Below are 25,290 nucleotides of genomic sequence, written 5' to 3' on the forward strand. Positions count from 1 at the left end.
AAACCTAGGTTGAAGTAGGAGGTTCATCCAAGGAGTTTGAAGGCGCATCCAGTACCGCATGCGGTCTGGTTTACAGTGGAGGCGGAACTGAAATGGCTGGTGAACGTGAAGCGTTGGAACCAGTAACCATCACTGAATGGGACATTCCAATTGTCCGAATCTTAAAAACAGATGACACGGTGAGAATCAATACCCACTTCCATGCATTGAGAACCTGTTCAGTGGACTGATTGGGTAAAGAAATTCTCAAAAATGGGTCTGTTGCAGGCCTATGTGCAAATGGGGGTCATGAAGGAACTCCAGTCACCACTGATGATAGTGACACATAGGAGACTGTTCCACTGTAAGCAACTGCCTTTTGGCATCATGTCAGTGCCAGCACTGTTCCAGAGGGCCATGGACCAAATTTTGAGTGGATTGCTGGGTGTCCAGTGTTATCTGGATGATATTTTGGTTACTGAATCCTCAGAGGAGGACCATTTGAAAAACTTTGGAAAAAAACCCTAAAAATGTTGCAGGAACACAGTCCACAAGTAAAAAAAGGGAGAAATGCAAGTTTTTATTATTTAAAAAGACTCCACAGAGTACCTGAGCCATGTAATTGATGAGGAGGGTCTAAAGAAGATGCCCAAGAAGATGGCAGTTATCATGAAGGCCCCTAGACCAGAGAATGTGTCTCAACGGAGATCGTTTTGGAACCTGTAAATTACTATGACAAGTTAGTGTCTGATCTGGCAACCATGCATTGGTTGGGAAAAGGGTGATTACTGAAATTGACCTGGCAATGTGGGGGTGGTGAAGCAAGCTCTAATAATGTCGAAAGTGTTCAATTATTTTGACCCAAAGGGGCACTGCAGTTGGCATGTGACACCTCACCTTATGGGGTTGGCATCGTCCTGTCACACATCTTGCTAAATGGAGAGGAAAGGCCCATTACATTGATCCTTCTGTCCAACTCGTCCCTGCCAACCAGGTTTTCCAAACTAAACTAGTCCCATTGCCTACATTCGGCTCATATCCTTCTAAACCTTTCCTATTCATATACCTGTCCAAATGTCTTAAATAATGTAACTGCACCTGCGTCTACCACTTCTTCTGGCAGTTCATTCCATATACAAACTATCCTCTTTATAAAAGAGATGCCCCTCAGGTCCCTTTTAAACCTTTCCCTCTCACCTTAAGCTTATGCCCTCTAGTTTTGAACTCCCTTTACCCTAGGGAAAAGACCTTTGCTATTTACCTCATCTATGCCCATCATGACTTTATAAACCTCTCTAAAGTCACCCCTCAACTTCCAATGCTTGGGAAAAATGTCTCTGCCTGTTCCTCGAACTCGCACCCTCCAAGTCCCAGTAACATCCTTGTAAATCTTTTCTGCGCCTGTTTCAATTTAACAACATCCTTCCTATAGCAGGGCAACCAGAACAGTATACAGTACTCCAAAGATGGCCTCACCAATGTCCTGTACAGCTGCAACATGACATCCCAACTCTTATACTTAATGCTCTGACCAACAAAGGTAAGCATGCCAAATTCCTTCTTTATCACCCTATCTATCTGTGATGTCACTTCCAAGGAACTATGTACCTGAACCCCTAGGACTCTGTTCAACAACACTCCCCGAGGCCCTACCAATAACTGTGTAAATCCTCCTGTTTTGTCTTATCAAAATGCACACTAACAAAGACAGAAGAGAAGTATGCCCAGGGAGAAAAGGAAGGATTGGGCTTTGTGCTTGCTGCTAAGGAGTTCACCCATTTCCTTTATAGCAGACTCTTCGTGCTGCTGACAGACGACAGGCTGCTAACCTCCATTTTTGGCCCTTATACAGGAATATTATCAATGGCAGCAGCACACCTGCAGAGAAAAGCACTGGCTCTGCCTACTCATATAAAATCAATACTGACAGACAGAGACGTACGACAATACAGATGCTTTGTCAACCGCTACCCTTAAATAAGGATGCGTTCAACTGAAAATTTTATATTTTTCCCAGTGAGACCAGGTGCCAGTGTTAGACAGTCAGGTGCACAATGCTATCCGGAATGACCTGGTTTTGAGCCTAGTGGTGGACTTAGTCCTGAAAAGGAAGGACTTGTCATAGAAACTGCCCAGAATTATGCCCTTACCGGTCTAGGAGGTAGGAACTGTTGTATAAGATGGGTGTTTAGTGAGGGGAATGAGAATTGTTGTTCCTCCCATGTTAAGAGGAAAGGTGCTAGAACAAATGCACCAATGGCACTGCAGCTGGATGTAAATGAAAGAAAGTCAGAAGCTACTTTTGGCAGCCCTACGTGGCCTCCCAGATTGAGAAGCAAGCAGGATCATGCGAATCCTATGCAATAGTAAGGAAACCACTGGCTTTATTGTTACCTCACCCAAGGAATGGCCTCAAAAGGGTTCACTAGGATGGTGACTCAACAAGTTCCGCAGGAATGCCACATGCGACGATCCAGTGCATGCTGGCATTCCTAATGTTCAAATGCCAGCTGAGAACTATGTTTGATTTACTGCGGCCTAAAGAGACAAGAGACATGATATAGCGACTTCAAAAAGGCAAGAAAGGCGGAAACCTTATGGCGGAGGGTATTTCAAAGAGGACAGAGTCTGTGAGCCCAGAATTATACATGTGGAGAAAAAAATAGATCCCAGCGGTGCTGGTGGCTCAATCAGGACTGTTGTCATATACACTGCAGACTAGGGATAAAACTGGTCTGGAGGGGACATGCAGACCCACTGGGTGCTCCATCTCACCAGTCGGGGAGGTCCCTCAGAATACCATACCAGTCCAGATGGGGCCAGTGGTGTCGATCAAGTCACGTGCGTCCAAGCCAGAGTTGGGCCCACCCACAGAGGAAACAATAGCAGTATCGTAGGGCAACAACAGCCAGAGATGGTCTTAACTGCAGAACAACAGGAGCTTCCAGAAGGCGGAGAGACTACACTAGAACAGGTTCCTGACATGAGGAGATTGTCTTTGACATGATCAATCTCACAGGAGGATAGCAATTCCTCAATGTAAACTACCGAAGGGTCGTTTTCTTTCTCCAAGTTGTTTTTTGTATATTTTTTGAAGATGTACATACATTAGCTACAATGCTTGTATAATAGTTATAATTGTTGGATAGATAAGGGAAATATAGAAATAAAGGGAGAGGGCTGTTATCTATGTAGTTGGGAACGTTGCCACTTTAACAAAGCAGGTCAGGTGACTTGGAGGCAGGAGCGAGAGGGGCAATCTAAAACCAACTGTGGAGCTGACAGGGTGCATAATGAAGTAGTCCCTGTTCAAGTTTACCCTCTGTCTACCTAGTGTTCTGTTTATGGTTCTCATGAACCACAAACACAATGGTCTGTAAATTACCGTGTCTGGATTAATTGTTAAACAATAATACCACAAGGCCACAGCTTCCCCTACTATGGCAATAATTGAGATCAAAGAATAATCCATATCACCTCTTTCAGTATCTAAACAGGATAGAGGTAATCGCAGTTATTTTTCACTGGATTCAGAGAATGCACAAAATGGTCACAAAAAGGTTAACACTGATGAATCAGGCTGGACGACTAAATCATAATGGAAGGTATGAGAGATTGCTTACAAATCTCTCCCAAAATCAACTCAATGCTATTTTGGCTAAATATATAAGTGGATTGAATCAAATTTCATACCTGTTACAGGGGTGCTCAGATTTGAAACGTTTTCTGTTGTGACTGATCGAGTAGTCTCAGGTGTTGGCTGCTGAAGAGTGCTCTGCTGTTCTACTAACTTGACTGCTGCTAGTGCATCAGGAGGAAAGTTCTGCATGTCCACAGAAACTAGGCAAACAAGCTGATCTGAAAACGATAAGACATTATATGAAAACAAACTTGTTATCTATGTTATAGAAGTCATCTTATATGACTAGTCTTGCAATCAATAAATGTCTTCAGTACAAATGTATAACTGAGACCAGTAAATATGGCAAATGAAGTTGGAGAATTTGAACAGTATAATTCTGATATCCCCATAAACTATGTAAATAGTTTCTGCTCTACACCATTCCCAGGACTTTTGTTGAAGTTGCAACAGTTGATTAGGAGAACTCTGTAGAAACTAAGGTAAATTTACACAATTCACTACAAACCTGGTGTTGTGCCCCTTACAGTTTACTCTGCAACAAAACAGACTTCTATGTATCGTGCTACAATCCAATTAAAATCCTTTAAATAGTTTTTTAGAATGCAAATTCTACTTTCAGCAAGTTTGACTTCAACAATTATTCAGAAATTATGATCCTCACAATTGGATTTTTAATCAAAAATATTTTTTCTGGCTACTTACACAGGAGAACTAGACCAGTGTTGCAAGGCATTCACAGAAGCACTGATATTTGTAGCTTTTTAAGGACATTTTCCTTTGGCCTTTATTTTCTCATTGTAGTTTTTTAAAACTCTAATATTTATAATGTTCTGTATCTGCTGGTTTTAAAGCTGTTCTAAGCTCATCCAATGTCTTTTATTCATTGAGCATTCCTCAATTGAAATTCTTAATTTTGTAGAAATTAGGCATCATAACACACAACCTAAAAATCTAATTGTCCAGACTTGATAAAGAAATATTCCCTTTTGGAAACTAGATCTTATGGGTATCAAATAATGTTCTGCAACCTTTGAAATGACGAAAATTTTGTGGATGTAAAGTCAAAGGCAGTGCGTGCACTACTCAGTTTAATGGATGGGGAGGGGTCAACTGAAAGGAAGTTTTGAAAAAAAAAGAAAAATCAAAAATAAATGGAGAGAACAGAGGTGCAAGATAGAGAAGAGATGAGTGATAATCAAACAGTGCCAGGAAGGAGTAGAAAATTTGGCAGAAAACTGCAGCAAAAATTATAACTAGGCAGTGCTATAATGGTAAAAATTCAAAGCTTAAGGCCTTTTACCTGAATGCATACAGCATTTGTAACTAAATAAATGACTTGATGGCACAAACAGAAATAATAAGTTAATATGATTTACTATTGAGTGGTGGTTACAGAATTATCAAGACTGAGAACTCCATATTCAAGGGTATTGGACATTCCAGAAAAATAAGCAAAAAAGGAACAGGAGGTGGGGTAGCTTTGTTAATGAAGGGGTTATCAGTGTGGTGATGAGTGATGATATAAGTGCAACAGATCATAATGTAGAATCAGTTTACGTGTAAATAAGGAATGACAAGGGTAGGGAGTCACAAGTGAGAGCTGTCTCACAGTAGGACGAAGTATAAAAAGAGCAAACAATGGAAACCTATTAAGACGACACTACAACTGTCATACATGATTTTAATGTGCCTATTGAATATACAAATTAGATGGGCAATGGCAACAGAATCATACAGCACAGGAAACAGATCCTTCACTCCAACTCGTCTGCGCCGACCAGACATCCCAATTTGACCAAGTCCCATTTGCCAGCATTTGGCCCACATCTCTCTAAACCTTCATATTCATGTACCCATCTAGACGCCTTTAAAATGTTTTAATTGTACCCGTCTCCACCACTTCCTCTGGCACCTCTTTCCACTCACGCACCACCCTCTGCTTGAAAAGGTTACCCCTAAGGTCCTTTTTAAATCTTTCCCGTCAGCTGAAAGATGAATATCTAGAGTGCATCAGAGATTGTGTGTTGCAGCACCGACTTGGGAATAAGCTATTTCAGGTCTAGTAATGTGTAATGAGGCAGTATAAATAAAATAACGCACAGTTAAGGATATTCTGGTGGGGAAGCAGTTGCAACTTCATAACATTTCTAGATCAATTTAAGGGAAAGCAACTCAGGTCTCAAACTAGTCTCCTCAACTTAAAGGACAATTACAAAGGTGTGTAGAAAGAGTTGACTAATGCAGCTCGGAAAATTGATTAAGGGAAAAAGTCAGTAATTAATAGTAGTAGACATTAAGGGAGCTATTTCTAATGCTCAGCAAGAATTTATTCCTGTCAAAAAGGACTCAATGAAAAGGATAAACCACCGATTGTTAAGAAAAGGCCAAAGAAAGTCTCAAAAGCCAAGGCAAACAAAACAACAAAAGCCAGTGGTAGACCAGAGGATTGGAATTCTTTTAAGTAAACAACAGTAGATAACTAAAAAGCAAAGAGGGAGAAAATTGGTCATGAAAGTACAATGGAAAGAAATATAACAATAAACAGCAAGAGCTTCTACAGGTATATAAAAATAAAGAGTAGCTAAACTAAGTGTGGGAGGATGCAATTGGGGAATCAGTAGTGGTGAACAGGGAAATGGCAGAAAATTTAAATCAACATTGTGCATCAGCCTTCATGGGGACAACATAAAAATCCCAAAAGTTACAGATAAGCAAGATGTTAATTGGAGGAAAGATTTTATTTATAGTCTCTATCATGACGGACAGTATTTGACAAACTAACAGGACGAAAGCAAGATAAGTTGCTCGGTCCTAACAGACCGCATTCAAGGGTTTTAAGGGAAGTGGCTGCAGAGACAGAGGCACGGGCCAAAACATTCCAGAATTATCTGGATTCTGAGAAGGTATCAATGGATTAGATAACTGCTACTGTGACATGCCTGTTCAAGGAGGAAGGGAGGCACATAGCAGGGAACTATAGGTCAGTTAAACTAACAAGTGTCACGTGGAAAATGCTAGAGTCCGTTATTTAGGAAGAAGCAGCAGGGCATTTAGAAAAGCTTAACAAAATCAAAGTAAACATGGTTTTGAGAAAGGGAAATCATGTTTGAAAAATGTGCTAGAGCTCATTGAGGCTATATACAAGTACAGTTGATAAACGGAAACAGGACATGCAGTGCATTTGGATTTTGAGAAGGCATTTGACAGGGTGCCACATAAAACATTATTGCACAAGTTAGGAGCTCCTGATTTTGGGGCTAACATATTAACATGGATCGAGTGTTGATTGATACTTTGAAGAGAGAGTCAGCGTTAATGGTTCTTTTTCAGATTGGAAATATGCAACTAATAGAGTGCCACTTAGGATGAGCCCTCGGGCCTCAATTACTTATTACCTCTATTACTAACTTGCAAGAGGGGCAGAGGGTAATTTATCCACATTTGTTGACAATACAATAATAGGTACGAGGGCATGTTGTGATAAGGACATAAGGAATCTGCAAGGGAACACAGATAGGTTGAGTGATTTGGCAAAAACTTGACTGATGACATTCAACATAGGAAACTAAGAGATCATGCACTTTGGCAGGAAGAATTAAAAGGCAGATTATTTAAATGGAGAGTGACTCCAAATATATGCAGCACAGAATGATCTGGGTGTTCTTGTACATGAAACACAAAAGGTTATTACGTAGATACACAAGCAACAAGTAATTAAGGACAAACAGAATTTCAGCCTGTTATTAGCAGTTTAGAGTTTAAAAACAGTAAAGTCTGTTTTCAACTGTATAGGGTGTTATGAAGCCACACCTGGAATACTGTGCACAACTTTGGGTCCCGTATTTAAAAAAGGAGAAACTGGCATTGGAGTCAGTTCACTAGTGATTCACTCTACTGATTCCCGAGATGAAGGAGTTGACTTATCAAGAACAGCTAAACAGGTTAGGTAGGTTAAGCCTTTATTCATTCGAGTTTAGATGAATGAGAGGTAATCTTGTTGAAACATACAAGATTCTGATGGGGTTTAACAGGATAGATGTCGAGAAGATCTTTCCATTAGTGGGGCCTTTTCAAATTAGGGTACGTGGTCACAAAGTAAGGGACACTCATTTGAAACAGATGGAAAAGAATTTCTTCTTCCAGAGGGTAGTGAATGTCTGAAACTTTCTACTCCAGACAGTTGTGAAGGTTAAATTACTGAAAGCATTTAAAGAGGAGGTAGATAGATGTTTGAAATATCAGGGATGTTGACAGTTGTGCTGAACTAGCCCCAAGAGGAGTTGAGGCCTGGAGCAATCAGTCATGATCTTGATCGGCAGGGCAGATTTGAGGAGTGAAATGGCTAACTCCTGTTTCTAATTCTTATGTTACCACGTTTCAAAGTAATAATTACACAGGGAATAAAAAAAAAAACTTGTATTAATGTGCATTACTTTGAAAGTAACATCTCAACACATCAAAAGGTGGATGGACTGCCATTCTGCATAAAGGAAAAGCAGGCATCAGTCAACATCTTTAAATCATTACTCACCAATGCTTCTCTCCACTTTGATAATCTTGGTGCAAGTCACCTCTCCCAGACTCGACAACATATACAGAGCTTCCAGACTGGCCAATAACAGCAAGATATCTTGGACAGACAAATGGTTCACAATCTCTCGATAGGCTTCCTGTTCCACACACTCACAGATAATATCAACATTCTCCTCAATTTTGCAAAGATTAGCCAAGATTTCCATTCCTTAGAAGAAAATGATCGCTTTTAGTGCGGAACTTGGAAAGAGCTTCACACAATAGAATTGAACAAGACAAGAAATTATTTCAAAAAAACTAAACAATTATTGTCCTAATTTGGAGGCAAATTATTAAAATCAAGAATGCTGCAGATGCTACAAATCTGAAATATCAAGAGAAAATCCTGAAGATACTCAAATCAGGCCATATCTGCAGGGAGAGCAATGGAATTGACAATTTATAATCATAACCTAGACTTGAAAAACAGCAGCTTTGTTTCTCTCTCTCAGATACTCCCTGACAGAAAGTACTTTAAATTATTCAGTTATAGGTTCAGTTCAGGTACACTAATGCTGGTTGAGGAATAAAATATTATAATAGGTCATATTACTTCCTTGCATTATGGCCCATGTGTGCTTGTACACCTACTTCATTACTTTATCTTTGAGCCTCTGTTTAAACAAGCACCTGTTGCTTTCTTGCACTTCATTGTTCAATTTTGATAACCTCTCAGTTAAAATATTAATTGTAAAAACAATTCTAATGCAAGCCTTTAAAATGCAATTGTAACTTCTTTAATCAACCTATACGGACACGCCTTCGGGACAGTAGGATTTGAACACAGATCAAAGCTTTACTTTCCCATTTTCAATGTCATTTAAGTTTCTTCATTCTATTTTTAAACTAATTTTCTTTCATTTAGGTTCCTTATAAACATACCTCCCACATACTTCAGTATGTGGAAAACCAAAAGGTCTGAAATCCAATTCTGCTGCATTTATAAAAGTGACAGCAATGTATTTATTTGTCTTTTTTAAAAACTGTGCCAATAATGTAGCCTCCAGTTCTTTGGATGTTAGAGCTATATCTGTAGTTGCAGATGTCAGCCCTCAACATACAGCCAATTATAACTCATTTGAATAATGATGGTGTACAAAAAGATAATGAGATTCCTTTTTCAAAGTAAACTACATAAGCTAAGTAAAGCACAGCAGCACAAAATAGTCAATGCAGAAGGAGTATGTTTCTCACGTGACACCCATGTAATTAAAGCAAATCTGCAAGTACAAGGGCAACGACATTCTCCTTTTTGTGCTTTCAAACACGCAGGGCAGTACTGGGACAGTAAACAAAAATGCATTCTGAGCCTTTATCCAATCCATCAGTCAATCCAAGTAATGATTCAAATAATCAAAACATACATATTTCATGATTTTAAAGACTGTTGGCAAACAGCCAAGTTCTTGAGACCTGCTTCACCAGGACTGGAGTGTAGCACAGGCTATTGGTTTACCTATGGCACCTCAAATCTGCCGACCTGTCAAGGTGTAACTGTCAATAGACCCATTAGGCAATCCAATAAGGTGTCCATTTAAAAACATAGAACCTCCATACAACTTATTCACCACATCATATTCAAAACTGTATGTTTCAACCTGCAGACAGAAAGACTTACCTCTAATTCGAAACCACTTGTCTGAAGAGAAAAGACATTTTGTAATGGTGTGAAAAATCACCTGGGTACTTTGGAAGTCAATGGGATCCAACTGCAGCTGAAAAGAAAAGTAAATTTAAGAACCTTGCAATCAAGGCTGCTCTGAATAAATCACATGGTGGATGTTAAATGTGAATCATTTGGCATGCTTGAATTCAACCCATAAAAACTGAACAGGATGGGATTCTTTAAATAATTGGTTAAGGGACTTGAGCTCAGCAGTTGAAATTAGGCTCTATTGAACCACAATCTACAATATAAACTCGCTCAATTGCACAGCAACTAGTAATTTTACTCAAACTGTTAAAGACAAAGTACAAAAAAAGCAAGAACTGCTTAAGAACTCCTTCTTGTGGGTTGGGGTTTTAAGCCCATATTTGACAGGCATTAATTTGTGCTTTTATCTAATTAAAGGAACTACTCCCCCACCAAAAATTAGGAACACTGCCTTCAAACCGCAAAGAAATTTTATTGCTGAGTTATAAAGCAGGAAATTAAGAAAATATTGACAAGAATGACAAATTTGAAATCAGTGTCAGAATGGTAATCTTTATGTGGAGTTATTAAATTTGAATTATTTTGTAATTATAGTTTGTTAGCATCAAAAACGGATTTGATTCATTGGGAGTGGACTTCATGCAAGTTTCCAGAAAGCTTTAAACTAATCAGATACATTGGAAGCCACAACCATCTTATTTATGATTTATATGTAACAACTTTTTACTCTAAGCATTCATCGGATGTGAGAGTACTAGATTTTCAAAACCGACAATTACGTTAAACATCAAATACTTGAGATTACCTAAATTTCTTGAAAATATTGTCAGTCCAGTTGTCTGATGCCAATTATGGCTTACCAAGTTTCAGCATTGTCATACCATTTATTTGCAATATCAACCAATTATGATAACGAAAGAATTTAGATTTAGAACTGATAGCATTTCTAATATGGGATTAGGATTATTTTTCTCCTCTCACCTTTGCTTCTTCACCTTGCCCATTTTCTTTTGAACAATGAAGGCATAAATTTTCTCAATTTTGAAATGTGAAGAGTAACCTTAAAAACTAGCATCTTTGCATTTCTCCCCCAACTCCTTTTTATGGTGACATACTTTCTTTGTCCTTCACATTAAGCATATAGCATATTAATGTCCCTCAAAATCGTTTAGTCAAAAATGTGGGAGGTTCTTTCTCCTTTTTAAAAACTGTTCAAGTCCAATTACAGTACATTAATTCTCCTAATAACCAGAAAGTAAGTCACTGCTGCAACATTCATCTTCACAGTGATGTCTAAGCTCCCTTATTTGGAAATCTTCATTCAGGTGGGGATAATGTAAATGTACAAAGTATGTTTGTCTGTAAGAGACTGAAGGCTAATATGCAGATGCAGCAAGCTATTAAGGAGACTAATCGAAAGTTACGCTTTAGTGCAAGAGGATTTAAGTACAGGAGCAGTTACGCCTTGCTTCAGTTGTACAAGAGCTTGTTAGATCCCACTTGGAGTTCTGCAAGCAATTTTGGTCTACTTGTCTCAGGAAAGATATTACTGCCACAGAGGGAGTACAACAAAGGTTTGCCAGATTTGTTTGCAGGATGGTGGGACTAACCTATGAAGAAAGTTTGGGCAAATTGGGCCTGCATTCTCTAGAATTTTGAAGAATGAGAAGTGATTTCACTGAAAGCTATAAAGCACAAAAAGTGATAGGAAGGGTAGGTGGAGGTCAGATGTTTCCCCTGGTTAGGGAGTCTAGAACAAGGGGACACATTTTAAAAATATGCAGAAGTCACTTCGATTGGAGACGAGAAATTATTTTACTTAGACGGTTGTGAACATTTGGAATTTTCTACCACAGAGCTTTGTGGAGGCTCAGTCTTCAAGTTCGTTTAAGGTAAAGACTGATAGATTTCTGATTACTCATGGTATACAGGGTTGAGGATAGGATGAGTAAAAGGCAATGATCTCATTGAATGGTAGGGCAGGCTCAACAAGCTGAATGATCTACTCCTGCTCTTATGTTCCTTCCAGTCACTTGATTTTTGATCACACTCAACCATACAGCATGTACTTTGAGATTTCCTAAAGGTTCAGCGCAATGACAGTCAGTGGCACGTACGCACATACACTTCACTAACAAAATGCATCTTAGCAGAAGTATATTTTCAGTTCATTATAATTTCTGTCATTTTGCCAATTTGACTGGAATACCACTGTAGTTAGAAAATGAAAGAACACATTTGCTTACTGCATCATTACTCAAAACATCCACTGGCTGAGTCAAATCAATCTGAAAATCTTTACTATCCAATCTCTAGGCATGTGAATAGCACAACTTTGGACTTAACAATGAAACCCAGTGTGCATGTGAAATGGATACTCTAATCTCTTATGTGCTCACAAATGTGTTTTCATTTTTGAAAAGACAGGACACACGCCATATAGAGAAACAAGGCCAAGTTTTTGTTTAAAAACAGAATGGAAATCAACAGATTGAAATGTCTTCAGAACACCCTTTGATTTCTCAGGTTCATACAGGAAAATAACAAAGCACAAGCCCAATTAGCAGACTAAGTATGTTTTTGTACAGTGGTGGAACGAGTGGTAGCTAAACTTAAAAGAAGGTCTGCCGTGCTTGCCTTCTGCACCAGACTTTTGCAGACTGTCCTTTCGCAGAACCATAGGATTCACCTGCATGCCTCTATAGCTCTGTGCATTCCAGAATTAGCCAGTTGAACCACCAATCATACTGGCTAGAACACCTGTAGGTACCTCCACTTGAGTTTTACGAATGAAGCCATTTGAACTTCATGACAGAATGTTTGCAGGACCGTAGGAGATCCTCATTTTCACAAGCTGATGTGGAGAAGAAGAAAAGCCACATTCTGCCATTGAATTAGTTGCAGATAATCTCCTTTTCACAAATTTACATATTTTGATGGTGTTAACCCTTGTATATAGAATTAGACTCAATTTCCATACCTTGATATAAATTACCTGAAATTCTTCCTTGTTCAAATTTAGAAATCCGAAGCCTTGAAAAGGTCTGGCACACAAGTTAAAATAATTACAGCTAGAAGTTGCATTTAAATAGAAGTGATGTGCATATCTTTGCATTTGAGCCCAGCCAAGACATTTAAACAATTTCCTCACCTCTCTCTCATCCCTAACACTCACGGTTGAAATCTAGCTCTGGATTGTATTGAGCAGTTAATAATACAAGCAAATAATTAAAGACCACCTTTGGATGAAGAATGCGAACAAATGGCAGTGACTAGTAAGAAACCTTTATTAATTAGAATGTCATTATTGTTTCAATGATATGTTCAGCTTGAATGATCTATAATTTTGCTGTGCGGTACAGATAATCTTAGAAAAATCAGGTGTCCTTCAGTTTCATACAATAAGAGATGTCCACATTTTACAAAGCCAAGACATTCAATAATGATTAGCTAGATTCACTAATTGAATGACAAAAACACAGTTGCATTGTCTTACCTCTGCCATCACATTCCCCAGTGTTTCCAGTCCCATTTGCTTAAGTGAGACATGTCTATTGTGAGCACATAACAGCAGAAACCGCAGGCACGTTCGGTTAGCTAGCAGCTTGGCATTTCCTTCTTCCAAGGACAGATTGTGGATAATAACAGCTATCTGTAGCACCCTTTGCCCTTCCAGATCATTAATGCCCAACTTCTGTGGAGGGTGGAACAAGACAGAGTCCCATCGATCATCGCTAGCAGCTTCTAGGGTGGAGGGGCAAAGATTGAAACAAAATTATGACATTCAGTCATTGCTGTATCGGGTGGCTGTCTATCCATTATAAATGGTGTAACATTTAGCAGTTCTAGCATCTGTTAGGTAGCTAATTAAACATGAAGTGTTAATTCCGGAAAAAATTCAGCTATATTATGGATCATAACCACAGCACTAAATAGGACAGATCATAAAACATTCACGCCAATCAAGCAAGATGAATAACACCAAAAGACATTGGAGCAGAAACATGCCATTCAGCCAGTATGTCTGCTCTGCCATTCCATGAGATCATGGCTGATCTGATCATCCTCAGCGTCACTTTCCTGCCTCCACCCCATAAACCACTATTTCCCTTACTGATCTCAGCTTTGAATATATTTAAGGACCCCAGTCGTGACAGCCCTCTGTGGTAAAAAGTTCCACAGATTGTGCCACCTGAGAGAAGAATTTCCACCTCGTGTCTTAAATGTTCAACCTACGTTGACCGTTTCAGCATTTAATTTTTAACCATAATTTAAAAAGTTAAAAACATTAGTTGAATTGAAGACCAAGCCAATAAACTAGTCCAAAGTAAGCTTCAAAGAAACAGTTCTAATTTCCTTCTTTGCTGTAAAGACATATGTCTCTACCTTTGATGTAAACACGATATAGATCTTTGGCAATACAGAAGGGCCATGGGATTCGTTTTGTATTTTACAGCAAATAATTCAAAAGGCATAAAAGCTGTTCTTGTTAAATATCTACAATTGTAATTCCATACCTGAAAAACTGTAAAAAAAAAACTTAGAATAAAAATCTAGACTATATTTTGACTAAATTTTTATTATATGCTTCATTTTCTTCTTCTGTAAATAATTCTCTAATATTATTTTTGTAAAAAGACCACAGCTGCAACTTTAACTACATACAATTAGCTGGCATCAGCATTAGACTGAATATCAGCATTTCAACCCAGAATAAGTAACACTCCCTGCAAAATCTCACCATCAAGTATCATACTGGAAACAATAAACAAATCAGAAAGCAGTAGTTCAACGTGGTATAGCACAGAATATTGGATTCCAGATGTATAATTTGTACAATAGTATTTTAACTGTGTCATTACAGGGATTATCAAATAACGGTTAGGAGAATTCCGATGTCTCCTTGTAGACTTAACATGAATAACTACAGGATGTGCTTGTCCTTTTAGGGGAAAATGGCTTATGGAATGTAAAAGGACACATATGAATGAGGAGCACAAAGTACCATTTGGCACCTGTAGTCAGCTCTGCCATTCATCTGACTGTTCCTCATTTCTGCTGCCTACCCAATAACTTTCATCCCTTTATCAAGAATCTATCAGCTACTGCCTTAAAAATATTCAAATTCTACGGTTCCACTGCCTTTTGAGGAACAGAGCTCCAAAAAAAAAAAAAAAAAAAAAAAAACACATTCTTGGAGAAAAGAGTTCTCATCTTAATGAGAAGTTTCTTTCAAAAATAAATGATCTCAAAAGTGAACTGGTTCATCAGCTCTGACCTACCCCACTGAGTAACTGAACTGGTGCTACTTCCACAATGGGGAGTTATTGTGTTGGTGCCTTTTGGTCTTCATATACACAGTTCCGCACAATTACTTCTATACTGCTATCAGGATTTTTTGATGAACTGGCGCCAGTACCATTAACATATTAATGAATTGCTTCCAAAAATAAACACACAAACTGTCAGGCTTCAATAAGGAATACCTGTCCAAGATTGAATAAAATCAGTCTACAAAAAAACAAAAAAAAATTATGAAATGTTAATCAGCTTTTCAACTTGTATCCAACTGTTTTTAGTAGAGAATATACATGTTCAATTTTTGATGCTTAATACTATATCAAATGAACTAATTATTTGCCTTCAGAAAATTGGGTGCAAAACCGCCCTTAAAAGTCATCTTATGACAGTTCTGACAAGATCATTAAACTTAAAAGCACAAAATCAGTTTTAAAAATCATAGCCCTCTTCTCCTTTCAGCACTGCACCATCTAATCTTGTTTTTGGAAAGTGTCACATCCTACTTGTAGTTGGAGATACTATACTACCTTAGCTAATTTAACATTTTCCATACAATTAGAACAGCTGTTGAGATCAAAGTCTTCCCTTGAAATCAAGTCTAAAATCCACCTCCTTAAAATTCCCTCCATTTTCTTGCTTCCCCTCCCAATATTCCAGAATTAGTATTTCTTCTTGGATTGTCTGCCAAGATCCAACCACAATACCACAACCTTTACCATGGGTCAGGCAAAGAGGCAGGTTCCCAAATCCACCCCAGTTAGAACAGGGATTGAATGTCACTGTTGGCACACTTCTGATCCATCCGGGCAGTCCAGGCAATTGAGCCAAATGGTTCCCCAAGGAGTCAGCGTCTCTGTGGCAATGTACACTATTACATGCATGTTGAAGACTAGAGCTTTTGATAGCGATGAAAGAGGCTCCAATTTACTTCCTTCATGTGGTTTATTAGGAGTCTCTCCCACTCACTCATGCCATTGCTATATTCCAAAAATATTACCAAAGATAACCCCAAATCTCCCAAGATCACATTTCCACCGCATCAAAATCCATTACTATGCAATGTCTTCCTTAAAAACAACAACTAGATCATAAGGCTCTCCATTATTGACCTGGTTAGTAAGCTGATGTTGGCTGAGATTCCTCCAAAGTTGTAAACGCTAAAGACAGCAGCACGAGAGGCAGACGAATTGATGAAGGATAGGTCAGTTTGAGTGGTAGTCAAAATGGAAAATTTAAAAGAAACAGCCTTCTGAACTGGGAGGTCAGCAATCCCCACAGTAGCTGAATAGTTATGCCTGTGCTGGCTCTTGCTGCGCCTGCTCAGCAACTTTGTCTTACCTTTAGATTTTTGACTTTTGTCTCCAATAAGCTCTCGTACTTCGTGGTCTTCAACTGTTTCTTTCCAAAACTGTTAACAATATTAAGTGTGTTTTAAGCTTTAGAATTATTGTGTAGGATCAGATCAGAAAAAAAAAACACATTACAACCATTTACTTTTACAAAGTCAATACACTATCCTCATAGGTGTTTCATAAATGTTTTAAAGAGAATACTAAGAATTGCAGTATGTTATAAAATCTGAAATTCAGACAAATTTTGGCATTCCAGAAATAAAATTACAACTGATGCCCTTAAGGTTCTTTGTAAATGCTGCATACATATACCTTTTCAATAACAGATAACCTAGTAAAACTTCACAGTCAAGATCTTTATGGTTGTCATAAAAGGTATTAAAATTAAGATTGAGGCCAAACAATAAAACCTAAGGATTTTGAAATACAAGTCAATGGTAAAGAACTACACATTAGACAGATTAAAGGTACAAAACGAAAATGCAATTGATGGAACTGAATTAAACTGTTTTGCACAGATGCTCAACAATACAAATTTACAACCTTAGGAGTAGTATTAGGCCATTCAGCCATTTGAGCCAGCGGTGTCATTTTAGGCCATACCACTAAATTCCCACATGATCCCAGTCTCTGTCAATATCCATCAGTAATTATCTTGGACATGAACTCTCTCAAAACTGTAGCTCCCACAACCCTCATTGGGAGAGAATGCCAAAAGATTCACCATCCTCTGAATGAAGATGTTCCACCTCATCTTTGTACTGAATGGTTTGCCTTTTATTCTGAGACTGTATCCCCGATTCTGAGCTACACAGATTGAGGAAAACACCCTCTCTATACTGACTGTCTATCCCTTCAAGCATTTTTAAGTTTCTGAGAGTTTGCCTCCCACCCTTCTGAACGCAAGCTGTCTCCTCAAAAGATAGTGCCACCATCCCAGGAATTCAATCGGGTGAACCTCCGTTGCACTTCCTCTCTGGCAAGTATACAGTCTGTGCCCCTACCCACAGGGGTCTCTCTTTATCCCTGTTTGTGTCCCTCACACCCCAACCCTGCTCCTCCCCACAGCTGAAATCAAGAAACTCAATAATCAACTCCACCATCATGCTCGATATCCCAGAAAATCTTTCCTCAGTCAGCCCATTCTGCTGGAGCTTGAAACCCTCTTAAAAATCTGCATTGATATATATTGTCAGCACTATTATCTGCTCTTCTTGTTGGAGTATGGTGGAGTTCCCTCCTGACAGTAACTACGCCAATTGAGGCAAGCAGCCACTAAACACATCTGTTTGCTGTTGCTCTATAAAATCAAATTCCCTGAGAACTACTTCCTCCTGAGAGGAAACCATGAGTGTGCCAGCATCAAGTGCATTTACAGCTTCTACAATGAGTGTAAAACTCAGTGCAGGTATAGCCTTCCTTAGGCAAGGGGACCAAAATTATTCAAAACTCCAAGCATGATTTAATCACGTTCTATACAAGTGAAGGAAGGCTTCTTTCCTTCAGCACCAAAAATCCAAGGTAAAGGCTAACATACCGCTTGCATTCCAAATTACTTGTTGCACCTGCAAGCTAGCTTTCAGTGACTTATGAACAAAGATACCTAACTCCTTTCAGATATCAACAGTTTACAATCTCTTACCATTGAAGTAGTATTTTTCATCTTCATTCCTCTACCTCTCACTGACACACATTCCATTTCATCTGCCATGCTTTTGTTCACTTAGTCTGTCTAACCCTTTAAGTTTCTTCACATCTTCCTCACAAATCATATTCCCAAGTTCTGTATTTGCAAACTTGGAAATATTGCAATTAGTCCTCTCACTCCAAATCATTATTATAAACTGGAAAAAGCTCAGCAAGCAAATTCCTGTGATAGCCAATTTGTCACAGCCTGCTAGCCTTACTCCTGCTCTGCTTTTTGTTGGTTAACCAATCCTCAATCCATGTTAGTATATCAACTCCTATTCCATGCAATTTAATTTTCTTTACTAACCACCTTTGTGGAATGTTTTGGATAAAAGCTTCTACAAAATCAAAATATACTACATTTGCTGGTTCCCTTTTATTGAATCTACATATAACATCCTCAAAAACTCTCAGGCTTGTCAAACATTATTTTCCTTCATAAATCTAAGTTGACCCGGCCCAATCAGAATTATTTTCTAAATATCCAGTAATCATACCCTTTGTAAAAAATTCTGTTATTTTCTTTAGCACCAAGGCTTCAAGTTTGGACTTCGCCAGTTTCTCTTCCCTTTCTCTCTAACTGTGGGGTTAGATTTTCAGACTTCCAATTTCAGACACCATTGCAGAATTTATAACCAGTTATTTAAACAATTTTAAAAAGACAACAGGATATGTTACCAGTAGAATTATGTACTTGCACAGAGAGATTACACGCGGGCTTTATAATGTACTGGTCAGACTAAACCATATTCAATTCTGATCATCATGCCACAAGCAGATTCATGTATTAGAAAGGGTTTGAAAATTAACAGCAAGATTGTCCATAGGAGGAATGAGCTATGAAGAGAAGCTACAACAACTCAATCTACAGTTTGAACATAGAAAGTAGAAAGAAGAGTAAGCCATTAGGCCTTTCAAGCCTGTTTCGCCATTCATCTTACTCAGGATCCTATTCCCGATTTCATCCCAAACCCTTTGTTCCTTTTCATCCAAAGAACTATATCTAACTCCTTCTTGAAAAAACTCGATTGTTTTGGCCTCAACTGCATTCTGTGACAGAGAATTCCAATGGTTCACCACTCTCTGGGTGAAGACATTACACCTAATATCAGTCTCAAACAGTCTATCCCCATATCCTTAGACCATGACCCCTAGCTCTGGACTCCCCAGTCATCAGAAACATCCTTTCTGCACTTACTCTATTAGAATTTTATAGGTTTCCAGGAGATCCCTCCCCCACCCCATTCTTCTAAATTCCAGTGAATATCATCCTAATTGATCCAGTCTCTCTTCATACATCAGTTCTGCCACCCCAGGAACCCATCTGGTAAACTTTTGCTGCACTCGCTCCATAGCCAGCACATCATTCCTCACATCAGGAGACAAAAACATCACATAATGCTCCAGGTGTAACCTCACTAAGGCCCTGTATAAAAGCAGCAAGATACCTCTGCTCCTGGACTTGAATCATCTCACTGTGAAAGCCAACATACTACTTGCCATCCTCACCACCTGCTACATATGCATGATTACTCTCAGTGACTGGTGTACAAGGACATCCAGATCTCACTGCACCACTCCCTTTCCCAATCTATCGCTATTCTGATAATAATTCATCTTCCTGCTTTTGCTATCAAAGTCAATAACCCCACCATTTACCCAGTTTATATTTCACCTGCCATACTTTTGCCCACCCACTCAATTTGTCCAAACCACACTGAAGCAAATCTGCATTCTCCTCACTAATAGCCTCCTAACCAGCTCCATAACATCTGCAAACTTGGGAGATATTGTATTTAGTTTCCTCACATGAAATCAGTAAAATATATTATGAATAGTTTGGATGCAAGCACTGATCTCTGTGGTAGCCCACTAGTCATTGCCTGTCACTCAAAACTGATCTGTTTATTGTTGCTCTTTGCTACCTGTATGCCAGCCAGTTTTCTATCCATGTCAGTAGACTACTACCAGTCCCACGTACTTTCATTTTACATATAATCTCTTACGTGGGACCTTAGATAACGTCTTCTGAAAGTCAAATAAACTGGCTCCTCAATAAACTCTACTAGCTAGATCCTCAAACAAAGTCAATAAATTTGTCAAAAATGGGAGGAGAAAGGTTAAGGAATCATACTGAAGTACATAAAAATTATATAGCATTAACATGGAATATTATTTCAATATTACTGCAAAGGTGAAGTAGGCCAGAAGATGATGTCAGAAATGGAAATAAATGAAAGTTAAATTCAAGTGAGGAAGATGCTGACAAAAAGAATCAAAGCTTTAAGCTTCCAAAAAAATCAGCTATTGTCAAATATTGTTTTACTTGTTATAGGACTCAGGGAAAAGATGAGAAGTACATGATTCAACTTTTTTCCTATTAAAAAGATCCTGCAAGACAGATTGTGACAAAACCGGTTTTAATTCACGTGATCTAAGCATTGCTGGTAAAGGTATGCCAACTGGCATTTACCATCTGACTGTAAGTGACCTTGAGAAGTTGGCATTGAGGAATCATTTTGAATCACTGCAATCCAAATAATATAGGTACATCCACAGTGATGTCAAGGAGTTTTAGAATTTTGACACAGCGACACTTAAGAAACATCAATAAATGTTGCTAACTTTCACCCCACATCTCAGTTGGAAATGGCAGGATTGCAGAACTTTGAGTTGTTGGATGGGGGAAATCATTCAGCTTTGTTTAAAGTATGCTGCTTCTGTTGTTTAGTATACACATAGCCCTAGCTTCACTAGACTGGTGTTGCAGTTTTAGATACGCCAAGAGACGCTTCTGCTTTCACTTCTCATTGAAACAGATGCGATTCGTTAATCTGATGGCAGCGGCAAAGTGAGGAATATGCCAGGCCACGAGGTAACAGGTCTTGGTGGAAGACAGGTTCCGCTGACGAGTTGCATTACAAAATGGTTGGAGATCTGTTCTGAATACTAATTCATTTACCACACATGATGGGTTTCCTTATTGTAATGGAATGACTGCCTCCACAAAGACTGTGTGGTGCTTATTCCTTTGAAATGTGACAGTATCAAGAATAAGGTCAACTAGTTTGTACATTGGTTTGATTCTATCACCACTGGGTTTGCTTCTACTCACCCCCACCCACCAGTCTGGCAACTGCATCCTTCAAAACTTAGTCAGCACAGTCAGTATATTATGCGCTTCCTATCCTCTAATGTGGCTTTTTCCATACAGATGTGCATTGATTGATCAACTTAGGGAGAACAGTAAGCAGCAAAGAGGAGATTTCTTTACTCATTGTGCCGTTAGATTTCTCAGGACCTACTAAAAATCTGCAGGACTACTCCCTCATGAAGAGGATCTGTTTTGTTGGTTAGTTAGGAACAATGACAGAATAGGGCGCTGGCTGAAAGATAGGAGTCTGTGTCAGGACAGACAAAGCTATGGGGACAGCTCTTTCAATGCTGTCAACAAGTCTCCAGGTATTAACAAGCAGGACTTTGTAGCATCAACTGCACTGGATATACCTCATATGTCTGAATCTGTTGTCTTGGTAGATAAGAGCAATCTATATGGTTTTAGTTTTTTTAAAGCTTTTACAGTGGTTTGATACAACTGAGTAGCTTGCCCAAATGGCAGTTAAGAGTCTGGGGCCAAAGATAGATTGGTTAAAGATGACAGACTGTTTAAGGATGACAGATTTCTTTCCCCAAAGGACAATTTAAATTTGCCTCACAAGTAGAGGGTGATTAGGAAGGCATTTAGCACACTTGCTGTCATTGCTCAGACCTTTGGCTGTAGGAGTCAGGACATCATGCTGAGGATGTACAGGACACTGGGGAGGTTTATGGAGTACGGTGTACAATTCTGGTTGCCCTGCTATAGGAAAGATATTCTTAAATTGGATGGTGTGCAGAAAAGAGTTACAAGGATGCTGCTGGTGCTGGAGGGTTTGAGTTATAGGGAGAGGCTGCATAGGCTCAAGGCCTTTATCATTGGCGAGTAGAAGGTGGAGGAGTGACCTTACAGAGGTTTATAAAATCATAAGGGGCATAGATAAGGTGAATGACAGAGATAGTAGGAACTGCAGATGCTGGAGAATCTGAGATAACAAGGTGTAGAGCTGGATGAACACAGCAGGCCAAGCAGCATCAGAGGAGCAGGAAGGCTGACGTTTCGGGCCTAGACCCTTCTTCAGTTACCACATTTAAAAGATATTTGGATAAGTACATGAATAGGAAATGTTTGGAGGGATATGGGCCAAATGCAGGCAAGTGGGACTAGTTTAGTTTGGGAACATGGTCGGCATGGACTTGTCAGACTGAACAGTCTGTTTCCATGCTGTATAACTATGACAGTAGTGAAGCAGATGAACTTTTATAACATTCTGGTAGATTCATGGTTACCATTACTGAGACCAGCTTTATATTCCAGATTAATTAACTGTATTTAAAATCCATAGTTGTCTTGATGGAATAATCAGTCCACGCCTCAGGTTTACAAGTCCAGTAAAATAACTATGCAACAATATTTCTGTCATTTATCAGGTGAAACACAAGTCTACACAGGCCGTACTTAAGGTTTTATATAATGTGAAATGATTTGTTTCAACTTAAACTTTACATAAAATGTAGATTTTTGATATCTTTATCCTATTACAAAATGGCTTTATTGGGTTATAAATTATAGATATACAGCATTTCAATAAAATTTTCCAAAAGTATCTCTGCCATTAAGATACAGTGGAACTTTAATTAGCCATAATATGAGGAAGTAGAAGTCCCCAAATCATACTGGTTAACTGAACACACTTTCTCCCCACTCAAGCCCTTTTAAGCGACAAACATTTACACTTCAGGTCAGCATTGTCAATCAACACACCTGCCATCTCTCACGACAAACTCAAGAGAGCCAGTCAAGAACAATAACAATGCCAAACACGTATGCCCCAAATAAAGCTAAGAAACAAAAACAGCCTTCACCTACCTTTGCACAATTCAAGCCTAGGTTCCACACACTAACCCGAGTAGCATTTCACATTTAAAATCAACTCCATTGAAATAGGGCAACAACAAGAAGGATGAATAATGCATAAATAATGAAAGCTTACATTTCAAGAAAGATTAATTGCAACATCTATCATAGGTGCACAAACACATTTTTAAGCAACTTCCACACCCCAGCACACAACCTATGAAATACCTTGATGGTAGTAGTATTAAAATCTCTACACTCCCTCAAATGCTTTTCTGCATATTTGTTCATTTGCTTTTTAAACTCATCCTCAACGAATTCCGTTTCAATTGCTAACTCTTCTTGGAAATGCTGGTCCTTTATGCTTGATTTTCTCTCACTTCGATCCTAATCGTCCATTCAATTACAACTTTTCACTCAGATCTTCATCTGCAAAGTTTTCTCTAAATCCAGGTTTTCAATTTAGGAAACTGCATTGTATTCTTCTGGGCACAGGTCTACCAACTGTTAATCCCTGTATTCCCTAGCGATATTGCAACTCAGTACTAAATCTAAAATGCTATTTTACATGATTTAATGGAAGTTTAGGACAGCAAGTACAAACAGAAATCATTACTCTGAGCATTTCGTGTTTTACGAACAATTACCCCCAACCGCATTTTATTCTTACTTTGTCCCAGTGAGCTGCAATAATTACCAATGATTTACGTAATTCAGAAATACATCAACAATGATAGGTTCTCTGCCTAGATTGGCAGGTTCATTTGTTAGTCTTCCTTCTCTGTATTTGCTATCTATCTTTGGGACTATAGATATTTTTAATCAATCTGTTCACACATGTCATGATACACCTGTGGAACAGGTGAGACTTGAACTCAGGCGTTCTGAACCAGAAGTAGCACACTACCAGTGTGTCAAAAGAGCCACTGAAATCGTTGCCATGTTCATCTCCTTGTTTGATGTGTCATTCATCGGCATCCTGGATATTATTGAATCAACCTGTTCAGTCACATTTTGATATGTCTGTGGCAGGTGACACTTGAATCTGGATCTTGTGGCACAGAGGCAGGGGCACTACCACTGCACTACAAGAGCCTTAAGCCTACTGCACCTGGTATTCTGAGGCAGGCTCCCTTCTAAGTACCAAGTCTGCTGAGCTTCCAAGTTTGGATGTGGTCAGGAGTTTTCAGACTAATATGGTCATAGGCCTTGGGTGAATTTTTAAAAATTCATTCATGGGTTGAGGGTGTCACTTGCTAGGCAGCATTTATTATCCATCCCTAATTGCCCAGAGGACAGTTCTGAGTCAACCACATTGCTGTGGGTCTGGAGTCACATGTAAGCCAGACCAGGTAAGGATGGCAGTCTCCTTCCCTAAAGGACATTAGTGAACCAGATGGGTTTTGCTGACAATCGGCAATGGGTTCACGGTCATCTTTAGATTCTTAATTCCAGATATTTATTGAATTCAAATTCCACCATCTGCCGTGGTGGGATTTGAACCTGGGTCCTGGTTATCTGGGTCTCTGGATTAACAGTCCAATGATAATACCACTAGGCCATTGCCTCCCTGTACTATATTTTAGTACCTAAAGGTAGCACTGATACTAAGATTGAAGTAAACATGTCAATCTTGCATAATATTAATGTGTTGCCATCAATGGCTCTTTCCCAGCTTTATTCTGATTGACATTTCTTCTTTCATGGATGTGAATGCCTATGGCAAGGTCAACATCTGTGCTCATTTCTAACTGCCCTCACAATGACAGTGAGCTGCTTTCTTGAACCATTGTTGTCTATGTTGTGTAGGTAAAGCCGAGGTGATACTGGGAAGCGAGTTCCAGGATTTATTTCAGTAGGCGAACCAAGAATGATAGAGCTCCAGGTCAGGTTGTTGTGCAACTTGGAGGGGAACTTGCAGGTGGCGACATTCCCATGTATCTGTTGCCTTATCATTCTATATGATAGAGGGTGCCAGTTTCGAATGTGACGTTGAACAGCCTTGGTGAGTTGCTGCAGTACATCATGTAGCTGGTACATACTGCTGCCACTACGCATCAGTGGTGGAGGGAATGAATGTTGAACACTAAACGCGGTGCCAATCAAACTGTCTGCTTTGTCCTAGATGATGTCAAACTTCTTGGGT

General features: G+C 39.0%; 1 protein-coding gene across 2 annotated transcripts in view; it reads right to left on the reverse strand.

Annotated features, from left to right (window-relative positions):
• Positions 1 to 25,290, reverse strand: part of LOC109921549 (AT-rich interactive domain-containing protein 2-like) — a 212,740-nt gene that overhangs the window by 59,158 nt on the left and 128,292 nt on the right. For both annotated transcript variants that reach the window (XM_048611861.1, XM_048611862.1), the window contains exons 7-11: positions 16,488 to 16,557; positions 13,345 to 13,592; positions 9,813 to 9,909; positions 8,154 to 8,363; positions 3,673 to 3,837 (exon numbers count right to left, since the gene is read on the reverse strand). In XM_048611861.1, the coding sequence (XP_048467818.1) occupies positions 3,673 to 3,837; positions 8,154 to 8,363; positions 9,813 to 9,909; positions 13,345 to 13,592; positions 16,488 to 16,557 (790 nt within the window). The remainder of the gene's footprint in view (positions 1 to 3,672; positions 3,838 to 8,153; positions 8,364 to 9,812; positions 9,910 to 13,344; positions 13,593 to 16,487; positions 16,558 to 25,290) is intronic.

This window comes from Rhincodon typus, chromosome 25 (assembly GCF_021869965.1).
Source record: "Rhincodon typus isolate 14 chromosome 25, sRhiTyp1.1, whole genome shotgun sequence".
In the NCBI taxonomy this organism is placed as follows: Eukaryota; Metazoa; Chordata; class Chondrichthyes; order Orectolobiformes; family Rhincodontidae; genus Rhincodon; species Rhincodon typus.